The sequence below is a fragment of the Nansenia antarctica genome (genome assembly GCF_963989245.1).
Source record: "Nansenia antarctica genome assembly, chromosome: 3".
Classification (NCBI taxonomy): Eukaryota; Metazoa; Chordata; class Actinopteri; order Argentiniformes; family Microstomatidae; genus Nansenia; species Nansenia antarctica.
Genome location: NC_137688.1, coordinates 12,353,093 through 12,368,220, shown reverse-complemented (window position 1 = coordinate 12,368,220; position 15,128 = coordinate 12,353,093). Strand labels below are relative to the sequence as shown.

Sequence of the window (15,128 nt, the reverse complement as noted above, 5' to 3'; positions counted from 1 at the left end):
ACCATACACTGCTTTGAGAGAGTATTCCTATTGGTATCTTGTATTTAAAAAAGAAAAAAAAACATAATCTCTGGAGTGTCATTTACCTATTGTTTCTTTTGATTGGACACGGTTTGTATAGTTTTTTTTGTTGTTGTTGTTTTTTATTTAGCTGCATTTCCTGGACATGATGTTTAAAACAGGGGGCCTAAATTTAGATAGAGATGCTATTCTGAGAAAGCTGTCTTGGAGCACCTTCCTGTCCTTACAGGAAGCAGACAGGATGACTCCCTCCTCTGCCCTGAGCTTCCCTCGGCGTGGCCACTGTTCCCTGTCCATTTCCGCATGCTTGAGTGGGCTACTGTTTGAACGCTGTGAGAAACTCTGACAAGTCTCAGAAGTGAAGCTTGAAGTGGTTGAGGTACAGTGGGGGAAATAAGTATTGAACACATCAACATTTTGTCCAGTACCATTTTGGTATTAACAATCCAGACCAAAAATCTAAACATTTAAGTCCATATGTAAATAAAGTTATGTGTAATAAAGTGGAATGAAACAGGAAAAGAGTATTGAACACACTAACTGAAATGAATTCAGTACTTAGTGGAAAAGCCTTTGTTTGTAATGACAGCTTCAAGGCGCTTTCTGTGTGAAGTAACTAATCGCCCACAGTATTCAGGTGTGATTTTGGCCCATTCCTCTACACAGATTGTCTTTCAATCTTGAAGATTGCGGGGGGCCCTCTTCTGAATCTGGATCTTCAGATGCTTCCACAAATGTTCAATTGGGTTTAAGTCAGGTGATTGACTGGGCCATTCCAACAAGTTGGTTTTCTTTCTCTGAAACCAATTGCGAGTTTCCTTTGCTGTATGCTTTGGATCGTTGTCCTGCTGGAAGGTCCACCCACGTCTCATCCTCAGCATCCTTGTGGATGGCAGCAGGTTCATCTCAAGAATCTCTCTGAACATGGCTCCATTCATTGTTCCTTCAATAATATTAAGTCTGCCAGTACCACGAGAGGAGAAACAGCCCCACACCATGATACTTCCACCTCCAAACTTCACTGTTGGTATAGTGTTATTCGGGTGATATACAGTGCCATTTCTCCTCCAAACATGGTGTGTTGTGTGACAGCCAAAAAGCTGACCAGAGTACATGCTCCCAGTAGTTTACTGGCTTGTCCAAATGTTGTTTGGCAAACCTTAAACGAGCTTCAACATGTCTTTTTTTCAGTAGTGGAGTCTTGCGGGCTGAGCGTGCACAGAGGCCATGGTGGTGGAGTGCATTGCCTACTGTCCTTTCTGTCACAGTTGTACCTGCTGCCTCCAAGTCTTTCTGGAGCTCTTTCCTACTGGTCCTTGGCTCTATGGCTACTATCCTTCTGACTCCCTGATCAGAAATCTTGCGAGGAGCTCCTGTGCGTGGCCGGTTGATGGTGGAGTGATGTTGCTTCCACTTATGGATAATTCCCCCAATGTCTGTAGCCAATTCCATTTTCATGTTTTGCAACAATCTGGTTGCGAAGGTCTTGAGACAGATCTTTGCTTTTACCCATCATTAGATGTTTGTTGTGTGGCATCTTGGTAACAAAAACCTTTTATAGCCCATCAATGTATTCTAACCCAGCTGACATTAATTAGCACAGATTGGAGGTAGAGTTGCCTCCTAATTAGTTATGGTTTTCAGCTGGTTCCTTGCCTTTCTTTGCTGTGGTGTACTGCTTAGTGTGTTCAATACCTTTTTCCTGTTTCATTCCACTTTATTACACATAACTTTATTTACATATGGACTTTAATGTTTAGATTTGTTTTGGTCTGGATTGTTTGAGTTAATACCAAAGTCTGGTGCAAATTTCACTTGAATAGGCTCATTGGAAATAATAAACAAAAATTACTGGACAAAATGTTGATGTGTTCAATACTTATGTCCCCCACTGTACCTGAGTGTTTACTACGTTTTTGTTTTTGTTTTTTTTTACACAAATATTATGTCTCATGATGCTTAAAGATAGTAAGTAAAAAGCCTCACCCCTTCCAAAGAGACGATCTGGTCAGGAGAAGTGGTCCTGCAGGGGACTACTAGGGTGGTCTCATGCCTGTATGTAAACACCGTGTCCGGGTTCGGGTCATGCTGCTCCACAAAAGGATGCTGGTGATCTGTCAAACAAATTAGGAGAAAAGAAGAAATCATTTAGAAACTTCATTTAAAAAAAAAAAAAAAACTTCATTCTCTTGTATTCCTTGTTTCAACACTAGAGAGTAACACCCGTCATTTCAATGCATTTTAGATTAATAATAATCTGAGAGAGATAAAGAGATAAAGAGAGAGAGAGAGAGAGAGAGAGAGAGAGAGAGAGAGAGAGAGAGAGAGAGAGAGAGAGAGAGAGAGAGAGAGAGAGAGAGAGAGAGAGAGAGAGCTACAGCAACAGGGCCAGGCGTTGCGTGCCTCTCTGACTGCCTGCCACTTCACAGACCTGCTGTGGGAAAACGTCATGGTTACACAAATACTCCGGTGATTTGTGTGAGGTCGAGCTGTTTCGGTGTGATAAAGGGACTATTATTTTAAAAACAAACATGGAAAATGATCTAATAAACACCCGAAGGGCTTTGAATAGGGTCTGGTCAGACTAAACATGGGGCTGTCAGAGAGCCAGTGGGGAGGCGGGGGGGGGGGGGGGGGGGGAGGGGGAGGCGGGGGGGCCAGCCAGGAAGCCATCAGACTGGGACCTCAGCAGGTTAGCAGGTTAGCAGCACTCCGCCAAGGAGAGTCCAGTCTCGTTCTGCACTGCCCCAGTTAAAGATCGTGCCAGGAATATCACAACCATGCAGAATGCCTGGTATCTAATGAGACCCTGCAGGTTTCAGGGAGGACTAGAGCTGGGCCGTCACTTGGAGAGGCCATAAGCGGTGTCGTGTGAAGCTTAAGGAGAGTCTGGAAAACCAGAAGCCGGAGCAGGAAATAATAGTCAATGACCAGGGCTTCCGATGCAATCACGCTCTCCTTCCCTGTTCCACACAAGGAGTCCGGCCCCAGCACCGGCGGAATGCCTTCCTCTGTCTGTTCCTTCTGACCTGACTGGCTCTTGCTCCCTAACAATGAAACACTACGTATGTATGTAGTCATATATTTGTAATTACAAAAAGCAATCCCTTCTAACAAATAGGGTGAGTTGTGGCTTTTGTTGCAGGATAAATGAGGGTTAGGTTTCTCTCCTTTATTTCTGTATTTTTTCTTTTTTTTTCTCTCTCTCTCTCTGTCTCTCTCTCTCTGTCTCTCTCTCTCTCTCTCTCTGACTCTCTTTCTCCCTCTGTCTCTCTCTCTCACTCTCTCTCTCTCTGTCTCTATCTCTCTCTCTCTCTCCCTCTGTCTCTCTCCCTCTGTCTCTCTCTCTCTCTCTCACTCTCTCGCTCTCTGTCTCTCTCTCTCTGTCTCTCTCTCTCTCTCTCTCTCTCTCTCTCTCTCTCTCTCTCTGTCTCTCTCTCTCTCTCTCTCTCTCTCTCTTGCTCTTTTTCTCTCTCCCTGCAGGACTGGATGGCATCCAGGTCTTGTATCAGGCTTGCAGGAACACGTCAGTGTGCTCAGTGACCGTGTCCCTACCCTGGGCCACTCAGAGACACTCAGTGCTGTTATATTTGTTGGCTCAGTTTACACCATACTGCACTGTACTGTACCCTAGGTGTTGGCCCATTTAGAAGACCCCCCAAAGCACATATCGTAGAGGGAATTATTTGTACAAGGAAAACAAGAAAACAAATCAAGAGGGAGAAATGATCTAATCAGTGTGAAAGTCAATAAAAACACGCATTGGTTTAATCACAAACAGGAACCCTCTCACATACTGTAATTTTCTTTCACATAGAGTACTGGAAATAACATATTTTCTGTGGACCAGAGAGCTAGAATCAACAGTGCAATTCTAATTAAGTATATCACCACGTATATCAACGTTTTATTGCCATACTCTACGTACTGGGATTCAAGGTTTACAGTTCAATGTTCTTACTCCCAAACTGTCCTCATCCCCTCCCCTAGGTCCCCTATATCATTACCCCATCTCCCCCCCTCCCCTATGTCTAATGTCTATATCATTACCCTATCTCACAACTCACCTATGTCCCCTATATCATGACCCTATCTCATTATACATATGTCCCCTATGTCATGACCCTATCTCATTATACATATGTCCCCTATATCATGACCCTATCTCATTATACATATGTCCCCTATATCATGACCCTATCTCATTATACATATGTCCCCTATATCATGACCCTATCTCACCCCCTCCCCTATGTCTATATCACGACCCTATCTCAGCAGTAGGACGCAGGTCTCACCTCTGACATAGACGTAGGTGGCGCTGACGTGGTGAGCTTCCTGGTTGTGTCTGCAGCTGTAGAGGCCTGTGTCGTTGGCCCTCAGGTGGCTCACCGTCAGCGTGCTGCAGTGGGGGTGGACCCTAGGCTCACACTCCTCCACCCGCACCCCGTCTGAGGTGATGTCTCGCCAGGGCAGCCTCCAGAGCAGCTGGCCCCAGCCCCTGACGGTAGACAGGAGAGGAGAGGCAGAGAAGAAGGGTCCACATGAGAGGCTCTGCCACCTTCCTGCGCGTATCATCACTAACACATTACACAACCCCCCCCCCTCCCCGCCCCTGCCCCCCCCTTCGACCACCAGAGCCAGAGCGCTGGGTCATCACCCCCAGGGTCATCATGTCAACACAGAGCCAAATGCCTCATTGTTTTGGTTGATTTATGCTGTCAACGCTGCACTTAAATGTCACCAGCAGGCACTAGTCCTTAAGATTTCATCTGGGGAATGTTTTATTACATGAGGAAAACCAATAGTGATATCTAAATCATTGTCTGAGGCTAACTTGGACCAAGCTTGATGTTTTTCTCTGGTTTTTTTTAAGATACTGAGAACATTCTCAGGACAACTAAGTATTGAATCATTTTGCATTGTTGTCATTCAAGGGGAATGTATTTTCCAAGTGTTACACCATCATTCGTTGCGGTTGCCAGCGAGGTTGGTTGGTTCAGTTCTCCTCTCAGGACTTCTCAAAAGATGTTTATTTGTGAAAGTGTTTGAAGACCGTTCCTGTAATCATGCGTCATCTGATAACTTGGGAACTTTCACATGGGAACACGGTTCCCTGGGATGATGTGTGCAAATAACACATACTTCCAAACAGTGTCCCTGATGTTAAAAGTCTCATTAAAGCGATCCCAGAGGACCTTCAAACATGTCTCGCATACCACTGCCTACAGCACCACGGGGTCAAGCCACTTCTTAACTCTCGTCCACGGCCAGAGACCCAGAGACCCAGAAACAGCCTCGTATCGGCCAGGCTTTTTAAACACATGGCCATGTAGGGAAGCGTTTGCATTGGACGGGGGGTCCGCAGGGGTTAGCATTCCTGGCGTGTCTACAAAATGATGCAAGATTCTCTAAATGCTTAACAAATGTGTACGCCGCAGACAGGGGTCCTCCCGCCTGCCCCCCTGAGGAAATGAGGACAGATTGATAAACGGGGGGGGGACCACACTGGTTCCTGCCTAGCGGTGTCACAGGCCTGTTGGCCTCTCTGGTCTGACTCTCACGCCCCCCGCCCCCCCATCTCTCCACTGGCCTCCCTGTCTAATGGAGCTGGGATCTGCGTCTTTATTGCTGCTGTGATGGAGTCCAGAGGGCAGGCTGGAGCACCTGGAGCTGCAGCAGCATTCACCTCCTGACCCTCAGCTAATAAAGGACGGGGATGGGGGGAGGGGAGGGGGGGGGCTTGGACCTGTTGTGTTTTGATGACAGCTATAGCAGGGGGAGTTTTATTACTCTCTACAGGTTAAGCACCTCTACCGTCAGAAGGGATTGAACATAATAAATGACGTGGTGAAATGTGTTGGGTTCATTGTGGATGTATCAGCTTGTGTGTGTGCGTGTGTGTGTGTGTGTGTGTGTGTGTGTGTGTGTGTGTGTGTGTGTGTGTGTCGTACCTGCAGACGAGGATGAGTTGGTTCCCAGCACGAGTAAGGTGTGTGTCCCCAGAGGGCAGCAGCAGGGGGGCTGTTCCATTCTCTCTCTTCACCACGTCCCCTTTCTCTACCAGTCCTGCAGAACACACACACACACACACACACTCAGACAGAGGCTAGTGGCTAGCTAACACAGACAGACAGACAGACACACACACACACACTCAGACAGAGGCTAGTGGCTAGCTAACACAGACAGACAGACAGACAGACAGACAGACAGACACACACACACACACACACACACACTCAGAGAGAGCCTAGTGACTAGCTAACACAGACAGACAGACAGACACACACTCACTCAGAGAGAGCCTAGTCCCTAGTGACTAGCTAACACAGACAGACAGGCACACACAGACACACACAGACACACACACACACACACACACACACACACACACACACACACACACACACTCAGGCAGTGTCTAGCTAACACAAATCTGCACCCCCCCCCCCCCACTAAACCTTTTACAGTGTCACTTTCATAGTGTTCTTAGACTGTCTTCTAGCAGCTGGTGTTTGTGACTAATGCATTTTGAGTTTGCCGTCTCCCCGTGCATTCACTGTGTTTGCCCTCTCCCTCTCCCTCTCCCCGTGCATTCACTGTGTGCTGGTCTGCTTCTGACTCTTATGTAAGTGTCTCTCTGCTGTGAAGGGGTCAGGGTTGGGGGCGAGGTGGGGGGGGGGGGGGGGGGCAGGGGGAGTGTTGTTTCCGGTGCAGTCTGGGGGGGAGGGCAGGTTGCTCGATGGATACTGGTCCGGTCTGGTCTGGTAGTGATGAGCTACATGTAAGTGTGTGTGAGTAGAGTGGGTGTGAGGTAGAGGACGGGGACGGGGACAGGGGGGGTATGGAGAGGCAGCTGTGCCCCTCAGCCTGAGAGGTCACCTTTGTCAGAACTGGGAAGAACCGGGCAGACCCAGATGAGCCCGCTACAGTACATGCACACTACATGTCCTCAATACGTTTCCTCCAGATCAATCAGTCAATCGAGCTCGGACGGGTACTGAACTCTCTTCCTCTGTTCGTAACCACCCCCACCCCCCCACACTCACTTTTCTGGGAGGGGGGGGGCAAATTGTACTTTTGTATTCACAACTGACCTTGTTTTCAAGCTCTCTGCAATGCTATTATTACATGTGTTGTGAAGAGAGGGAGAGACAAGAGAGGGAGGAAAGGGGTGGCTGAAAGAGAGGATTAAAGGATTCAACAGTTCTTGGTCTCCAGCCAACTGAAGCTGATGATAGGCCCAGTGCGCGGCACTCAGCATAGGAAGCACTGTCATTCTCTCTGCTGTCCGTGAGGTGTGACAGTCTCATAAGTGATTTCCTTCTTTTGACTCTATACTCCCTGAGCAGCTTGTGTACTGACATTGTGCGGTTAGCCCAGTCGCCCAGTTTTATTCAGGTTTCTCTTTAAGTGTGAATGTCTTCAGGGAAAGTTTTATTTGTATGATACAGTATCCAGAAAGACAATAGAAATACACACTATGGATGTGGTAATTCCCTATCTGACAGAAACACACACACAAGCACGCGTGCGAGCACGCACGCACGCACGCACGCACGCACACACACACGTATGCACGCACACACACACACTCTATAGAGTTTCCATTTGTTTCATTGTGGAGCTTTGAACAGCTGTTGGCCAAGAATGAACTGACGATGCCAACGCTGGCACTCAATATCAACTTCCTCCCATAATGTTGTAACATCATTGTTTAATAGTCCAAGGTTATTTGCCGGGGAAGGGATGTGGCTCAGGTTTTTTCAAGTGATTAAAACATCTCTCACAGTATGATACTGTACACAGTCCTCACTACTCTCAGTTTGATAGCACTGTTTAGATATTGGCCCCCCAAAAAGCATCATTGAAGTGCACTTAAAAAATGTATGTCTTGTACAAACTAGCTCAAGTTGTTCACATGTTTTATGTTTCATAAGTCACAACCTAATTTGTCACCCACAATATGCCTACAGTGTGTTTTTGTTTGGACGTGGATGAGTTCCTAGATGGAGTCTATTGCTGATATCTATTACATACACACACACACACACACACACACACACACACACACACACACACACACACCTGACCTAGCACCTCACTGGAGGGAAACTCATCTCTTAAACCCAGCCAGTTTTCCCCGCTCTTCTCTGTAACAAACTACAGATGGATGGATCAGCAGGGGCTTAAAAAGACCCCCCCATGCCCCCCGTCCCATCCCTGTCTCTCTACACCCGCGCCCCCCGCACCCCCCGCCGTCCAACCCCCACCTACCCTGATGCCTGCCCAGTGCTGACCTCAGCAGCCCCCCCCCCCCGCCCGACCCACTACACCCCCTGAACAGCTGTGTGTGCTACATTCCTCTAGCGGAACGCTTGAAAAATGCCAGAAATGGTACTTGTTGTGGTGGTTCAGGGCTCGGGCCCCTTGGCTGGTTTTCATTAGGAGCCATTAAGCAGAGGACAGGCATGAAGGGAACAGAGGGAGCAGCTCTCCGCTGGCTGAGTTGCCATTTTTAGCTCAGTCGGCTGATACCTCCGGTGCCAGTTATCAAAGTGGAACTCCAGCCGACGACATCAGTGTAGGGTTTATCTGGGACCTCATACGAGAGTCCTTCTTCTTACCCTGTGCGAAAAAGGAGAAGCAGTGCAGGACACTGCGTTTTGTAACACTTGCGGTTGGTACACTCCTAGGAAATAAAGACTTGCTTCTTTTTTTTTTTTGCTATGCTGGATTCCACATTCTATTATGACGTGTTTTGCGGTCAGGCAAACTAAAAGCAAATATTTAGACTGAGGGAACAAACGAGAGGACCAAACAAATTTCCAACTTTAGACGGTTTGTTGAATCAACTACCATGTTGCTGTTTTTAGTCGTGGAAATCAGAGTACCTTTTTCAAACCCCAAAATAGTTGTTTGTGTTGTTTTATTCCACCAGTCTTGTCCTTGGGGAAAAGAAAAACTGCTGAACTGACAGAGAAATAGAGAATGAGAGAAGAAGGAGGAGAGAGAGAGAGAGAGAGAGAGAGAGAGAAGGAGAGAGAGAAGGAGAGAGAGAGAGAGAGAGAAGGAGAGAGAGAGAGAGAGAGAGAGAGCCTGCTGAGTCTGGCAGTAGATTGTCAATACCCCGTGGGTGATATTGTAATAAAATGTCATTACTCAGTTACCAGATGACTGTACTGTCACTGTGTGAGGGAGGAAATCCCCAGTCACAACCCTTGAAGTACGGGGCATAATGTACGGAATTCCCTCATCTGCGGCTGGTACACAGCTCCCAGTGCTTTCCCTGCGCTTCCCGTCCCACCACCGCGTACCGACCAATAAGGCTGCCTCGGGAGTGAGGGGAGAGGATCTTTTTTGGGTCTTCAAGGCGAAAACAACAATAACGGAATAATGACTCCCTCGTTTAACCTTGCCACTCCATTCCTTTGTAATTCTAACAGCGAAAACAAAAGGCACAAAAAGGACGGTGTCTGTGTGTGTGGGGTGTTGGGTGGGGGGTGGGGGGTCACCCCTTTATAGAAGAGAGAGGTCAGAGGCTGGTGAGTCATCTTCGGTGCACTGTGTCCATGGATACAGCAACACAACAGCAGCCCCAACGGTTGTCATCAGTCATTGGCCACCAACACGGTCGCTGCCTTCCTGTACCCCCCCCCCTGCTCAGGGCCGATGCCTTTCACTGGCACATGATCAAATCAAGTTGCATTGTTAATGCCTGTTCTATGACATCACATTTTTGTTTGGTTGTATAACCAAGGCAAGGCAAGTTTATTTGTATAGCACCTTTCACACAACAAGCGGCAATTCAAAGTGCTTTAGAAGATAAGAAGATAGATAATCCTTGTCACTGCTGCACAATTCCCATAAAACATGAAATGTATCATTAATCATGTCTAGGCTTACTGGCTCACTGTTGGTGTATTATAATGACTGAGTGTGGTTGTGTCGGGGGATAACCTGCCCAGTAACCCGTCACATCTGTCGACGCATCACCTTGTGACGATACAGCCATCGTGCTGCCAGAACGTTTTGTTCTGTAGTTAATGAAACCTTTTTGAAGTCTTATGGACGGTCGAGGTTGTCAGGGAAGACAAATAGTGAGACAAACTCACAAGGCGTTCTGGTGGCAGATTTATATAAGAGAGAGTTGAAGCCCTCGACAACAGTCGGGACCACCTGCCAAAATATGAAGTTGTTACCGCTGGTCTAACTGGACAGTTGGTCTACGGTTTCTCATGTGTTGGAATACACTTTCTCAGTGAAACCACTCAACTCGGCCAACAACAAGGTTAAGACAACAGTAAGAGTGACTTTTTTATTAGCCGTAGATCAGTCTATAGAGATTTGGAGACAAAATGCCCCAGTCTCCCCCTAAAAAAAGCAACATACTGGAACATCTGGTCAATATGGGTGGCCAGTCAGCTTTTCCAGGTTATATGGAGGAGAGCTTGGCTAACAAGAGGAATATCCTGCATAACTACCATTCTACAAGGTCTTCCCTGGAGCTAAGCCTGGAGGATTCCTGTTCCATAACAAGTGAGATTATGAGTGTCCAGCGGACAGAAGCTCCTTGAAATTGAAATCTCATGCAGGGTTAAAAGAAAATATATTGCTGGGCTCAGACCTAGAGATAATATATGTCTTATAGGGGGGGATGTTCCTAACTCCTATCATCCCAGTTAAGCACGGCAATAATAACAGAACACCCCTCAATATAAAACGTCCCTGTTCAACTGTCTGAGTCCATTTGCTGGGCTGTTAAAAGTCTCCCAGTCCAAGAATCCATCAAGCACAGAAGAGGTAAGACTTGGACCCTACCAAAAGCAACAGGCCTGTTAATATCTCACAGTACAATAACACCACGCTGGTGGCGATGTTGGACACACTCCGTCAGCGAGACAGAGAGATACTTGTGTGTATGTGTCAGTGTGTGGGTGTGTGTGTGTGTATGTACATGTACGTGTTTATGTGTGTGTGTTTGTGTACTGTATGTGTGTGTGTGTGTGTGTGTGTGTGTGTGTGTGTGTGTGTGTGTGTGTGTGTGTGGGTGGGTGTGTGTGTGTGGGTGTATGGGTGTGTGGCCTGCACTGACACTGACACAGACATACCGCCGGTGAGGGATGAGCTCCCAGTGCACTTGGCTGACCTCTCCCTATCCCTCACATTCTCCACTCCATCTCAAGTGTCCACCAAAAACATTTAAAAGCAACTTAACTGGAACATTAACTCCTTAACCCAGTGAAACAGCCTTCAAAAGGCACACTGGACCATTTGACACTAGGGTCTGACTGCTAGAACAGGTTGTATGCAGAAGGAAACCAAATGAAGAGAGATGTGAAACCAGGGAGGCGCGCTGTTGGGTAAGGTACTAGCATTTCATCTTCTCAATTCTCCCCCTCGGTTTCGGACTTGTGGTTTTGTGGTTAAAGCCAGTCAAATGTTCCACCCTGACAAAATACAAGCTTCCCATTAACAGGTTTTTTTCCCCCCAACCTTTACCTCTATTCAACCCCCTCATTTTTATGGTTCAGTCACTGATTCATGATCAAGCGTAGCCTACTGTCCTCTCCTTCTCCGCTAACTCTGGCGTGGGAGACCAGGATGTGAGTAAACCATAAAGACTCATCTGAACCTGTTCTAATGTCCCAACCAATGTGATCTTAAAGTGGGAGGACATCTGAGATTGACAGGTGCTGTATTGCTCACATTAATGTGAAGTTATGCAATCAAAAGAAGCTCTTTAGGTTTTCTCTTTTTTTAGGGTTAAACCTTACACCAGTCCTAATCTACCAGTAAACATGCCGTATCACTGTGCCAGAGTGATCGCACAAAAGATAAACAGTTAAGTAAAAGTATGGTACTGGGCAGAGTGCTGAAGGGAGGGGGGGGGGGGAGGGGGGGGCATCAGGCCTCAGATAGCGGCCTGGAGGAGTGGAGGAGAACTGGACTCCAGCCTTGTGCCAAATCAAAAGCAGCCATGTATAAGTAAGTATATTACCCAAATAAAATATGTGCTAATCGTGAAATAAGCCAACTATTGGACAACTATTGGACAGAAATGTCCTTACATCTCTGTTATTGAAGTAACAGATACGATTAGATTACATTACATTACATTAGATTCATCTTCAACAAAATTCAACAAACGGGAATGTGCTAATTAAATGTGTAAGAAAGACCTAAAGGGAAACGAAGGGTCATCCATGACCAGGAGAGCAGTGTATGCTTTACAAATGTCAAGGACCTATCATAGTCTACTCTTTCACTAATCTCTAGCATTACCTTGCAAACCCAGCCAAAACCTTCAGAACTCCCCCCAAAATAGTTTGCCTCATCCAGTAGCATCGCCATAGTAATAATCAAACGTAGTCGTTTCTCAGTCACATGCCTCATCTCTGTGTTACCTGCCTCAATGAACAAACCTCTCCACATCTGCCTCTTGTCTTAAGACCCCAATTTGTAACTACCGGTAGGCTAATGGCTCTACCATACTGCCGCCACTACAGAGAAACAATGGTCTTCCCTTCCTCCCCGCCATTGTCTTGAGGTGGGGGGGGCTTGACATACATCAGGAGTTGACTGTGAGCGTAAGGAGCTCCGGGAAGGAATCTTTACTCAGGTAGCGTGTCATATTTCCGTGACCTCTGCTGGCCAGAACAATTCCAGGGTGCCTCCTGGCCCTCTGTCCGCTTCCTCCTGGTGTCTTTCCCACGCTCCGCTTGTGGACAGTGAAGGAAATCTACTTGGAAACATTGTAGACAAAGCTAAAGACTGAACAAGTGGCAGGGGAGTGGGGGGGACAGTGTGTGTGTGTGTGTGTGTGTGTGTGTGTGTGTGTGTGTGTGTGTGTGTGTGTGTGTGTGTGGGGGGCAGGGGCGGGGGGGTAGTATTTCCTCTGTTTGGATCTTTTGTTTATTTTGACATGGGGAGGAAGACATTTATCTGTGTAGCACAATGTGGGGGAACATCCACCTTTTATACTGCATTTTGTTTTCGTGGCGAAGCATCAAGATTATCGAGACGCCAAGTAATAACAATTTACTCTCTTTTGTAAACCACACATTCTCTTCTCAAGATGGTGAACAACCTTTCACTCTGTTGATCTATATGATAACAATTCTGAGATAAATATTTTTCATAACTGAAAACATTTGGTTATGTTTTGAAATTAATTTCACCCCTTCATGAAGGAAAGTTATCTATAACAGACCTGCGAGAGATGATGACTACCAATACTCACTGTAGATCAGATAATGCAGGTAATCAACGTAGATCCTTAATTCCCCCAATATCTAACAATATGAGTGAAATTAATCAGCCCAATTAGTAACAATTACTAAAGTAGTAACAGCCAAGGCAATAAACTCAACAAGGTAAAGCACAATACCCAATGACCCCTTCACTTCAATGGAGAGAGACTACCTCTACCGGCCACAATTAGAACTGCACCACTAAAAGTGTCAACGGTCCATACCTGTATAGGCTCTTAATTGGGCTTGGCCGATTCTTGACCTAGGATGTTTTAATAAACCCGGTTATTGACGATCACTCTATGAACAATTTGGGGGAAATTCAAGAGCCAAACGGAATTCAGAATTTTAACTTGATCATCATCAGCGCACTTTCCAAAACATTCAATTAGTCTCTTCAAACCAGTAACATAGGCAAAACCAAAAGACTGAATAGTAAAATACTTTTGTAGTAGTTCGTTAAAGTGAAGCCTCAGATATCTATTCAGTTAAACCGGATAGGTACACAGGCACACAGATCACCAAAATAGTAGCTTACCCTAAATGACACAAATATAATATTATTTAGCGGTCTTCATGAAGTAGGCAAGTAATAAACCCCTTGGATAAACATGTAACAGATCTTACCGCTGACAGATGTGATGCAATGAAAGAGAACAACTGCCAGCTTCGCGCAGTTAAACGGGGACATTCTGTCATCCGCAGATGATTCCCCAATAAAATCCAAAGAACGAGCCAAATAGTTGGATGAGTATCAATACGTCTCAGATAATGGTTCCAAAAATAATGGAATAAATCGTCCCTTTCTTGGCTGGAACCAAGTGATCTCAAATGCAATTTTTAATCCCCCAAAAAAGTCCTTTGATGAAAGTGAAAGAAATCAGCAGTTCTCCACGTATCCCACTGCGCGTTTAGCGGCAGAGCTCTCCTGCGCTGTTTTCGCTGCACAGTGAATTTGCAACTGAAGAGGCAGATGAGAAGTCAAGTCCCCCAGGGCAGGTGCGACCGTGCGGCGTTTCTCTTGGAATGTTAACAAGCGTTGCAATAAGTGCCTGATTCTTGAAAGTTATTTTTGAAAACAACAAAAGCCTTGGCTTAAAGAACACTCAACTAAATTCAGAACAAAGCAAACCATCTCTCCCCTCCACAATGCTTAGTGTGGCCTAATTCATGTGCACGTGTTGTTAGTGTCTGAGAGAATGTCACATCCCGCCCCCGTCCCGTCCTCAGCACTGCTTGCAGTCCACGCGGTGGGAGGCTTTATAGTGAGAAACAGAGGAAGGACGCAACGTCACTTGCTCAGGACAAACTACACTACAGTGACAATGTGCAGCAGCTCTTGAATGGCTTTCATTTTCAGCTTAGTTGAACATTACATTTTTATATGTCTTGACTAACTTGACCTCATTATTACGGTTAAGGTTTTGCGTAAACTGTAGTCTACAATAAGTATTAACTGCAGAGGAGGAGAAGGAATGGAAATCAGACCATAGACATACTGATATAATGAAATGTAGTACGACTTTAGTATATACATTAATCAATTCAAATTCTTGAAATATTTTAATATGCATGAACCTGAGAAGCCCTCAGTTGCCCAGGTCAAATGAGTCACCCTGTGATTATACATGGTAGCCTATGGCAGTGTTAGCTATACATTTTTTAATTACCGTACTTGCATCATAATCCACATGATTTAAACCCAGTACAGCCTAATCTTAGACCTTATCTTGTCTCGGGCCACGTCACAGGTGGAGGTAACATAAACAATCATTGTCATATCTGATAGAAGGTATCGCTACAAATACTTAGAATAAATATTTGCTGTTTTTATTTATAACCTTGGAGACA

At 46.0% G+C, this 15,128-nt stretch overlaps 1 protein-coding gene across 1 annotated transcript in view; it reads right to left on the bottom strand.

The window, feature by feature from the left end:
* Nucleotides 1-15,128, bottom strand: part of kdrl (kinase insert domain receptor like) — a gene marked incomplete at its 5' end in the record, with an annotated part of 55,056 nt that overhangs the window by 35,480 nt on the left and 4,448 nt on the right. The window contains 3 exons of the mRNA XM_080526926.1: nt 2,008-2,135; nt 4,320-4,522; nt 5,976-6,090. Coding sequence (XP_080383052.1) covers nt 2,008-2,135; nt 4,320-4,522; nt 5,976-6,090 — 446 coding nt within the window. The remainder of the gene's footprint in view (nt 1-2,007; nt 2,136-4,319; nt 4,523-5,975; nt 6,091-15,128) is intronic.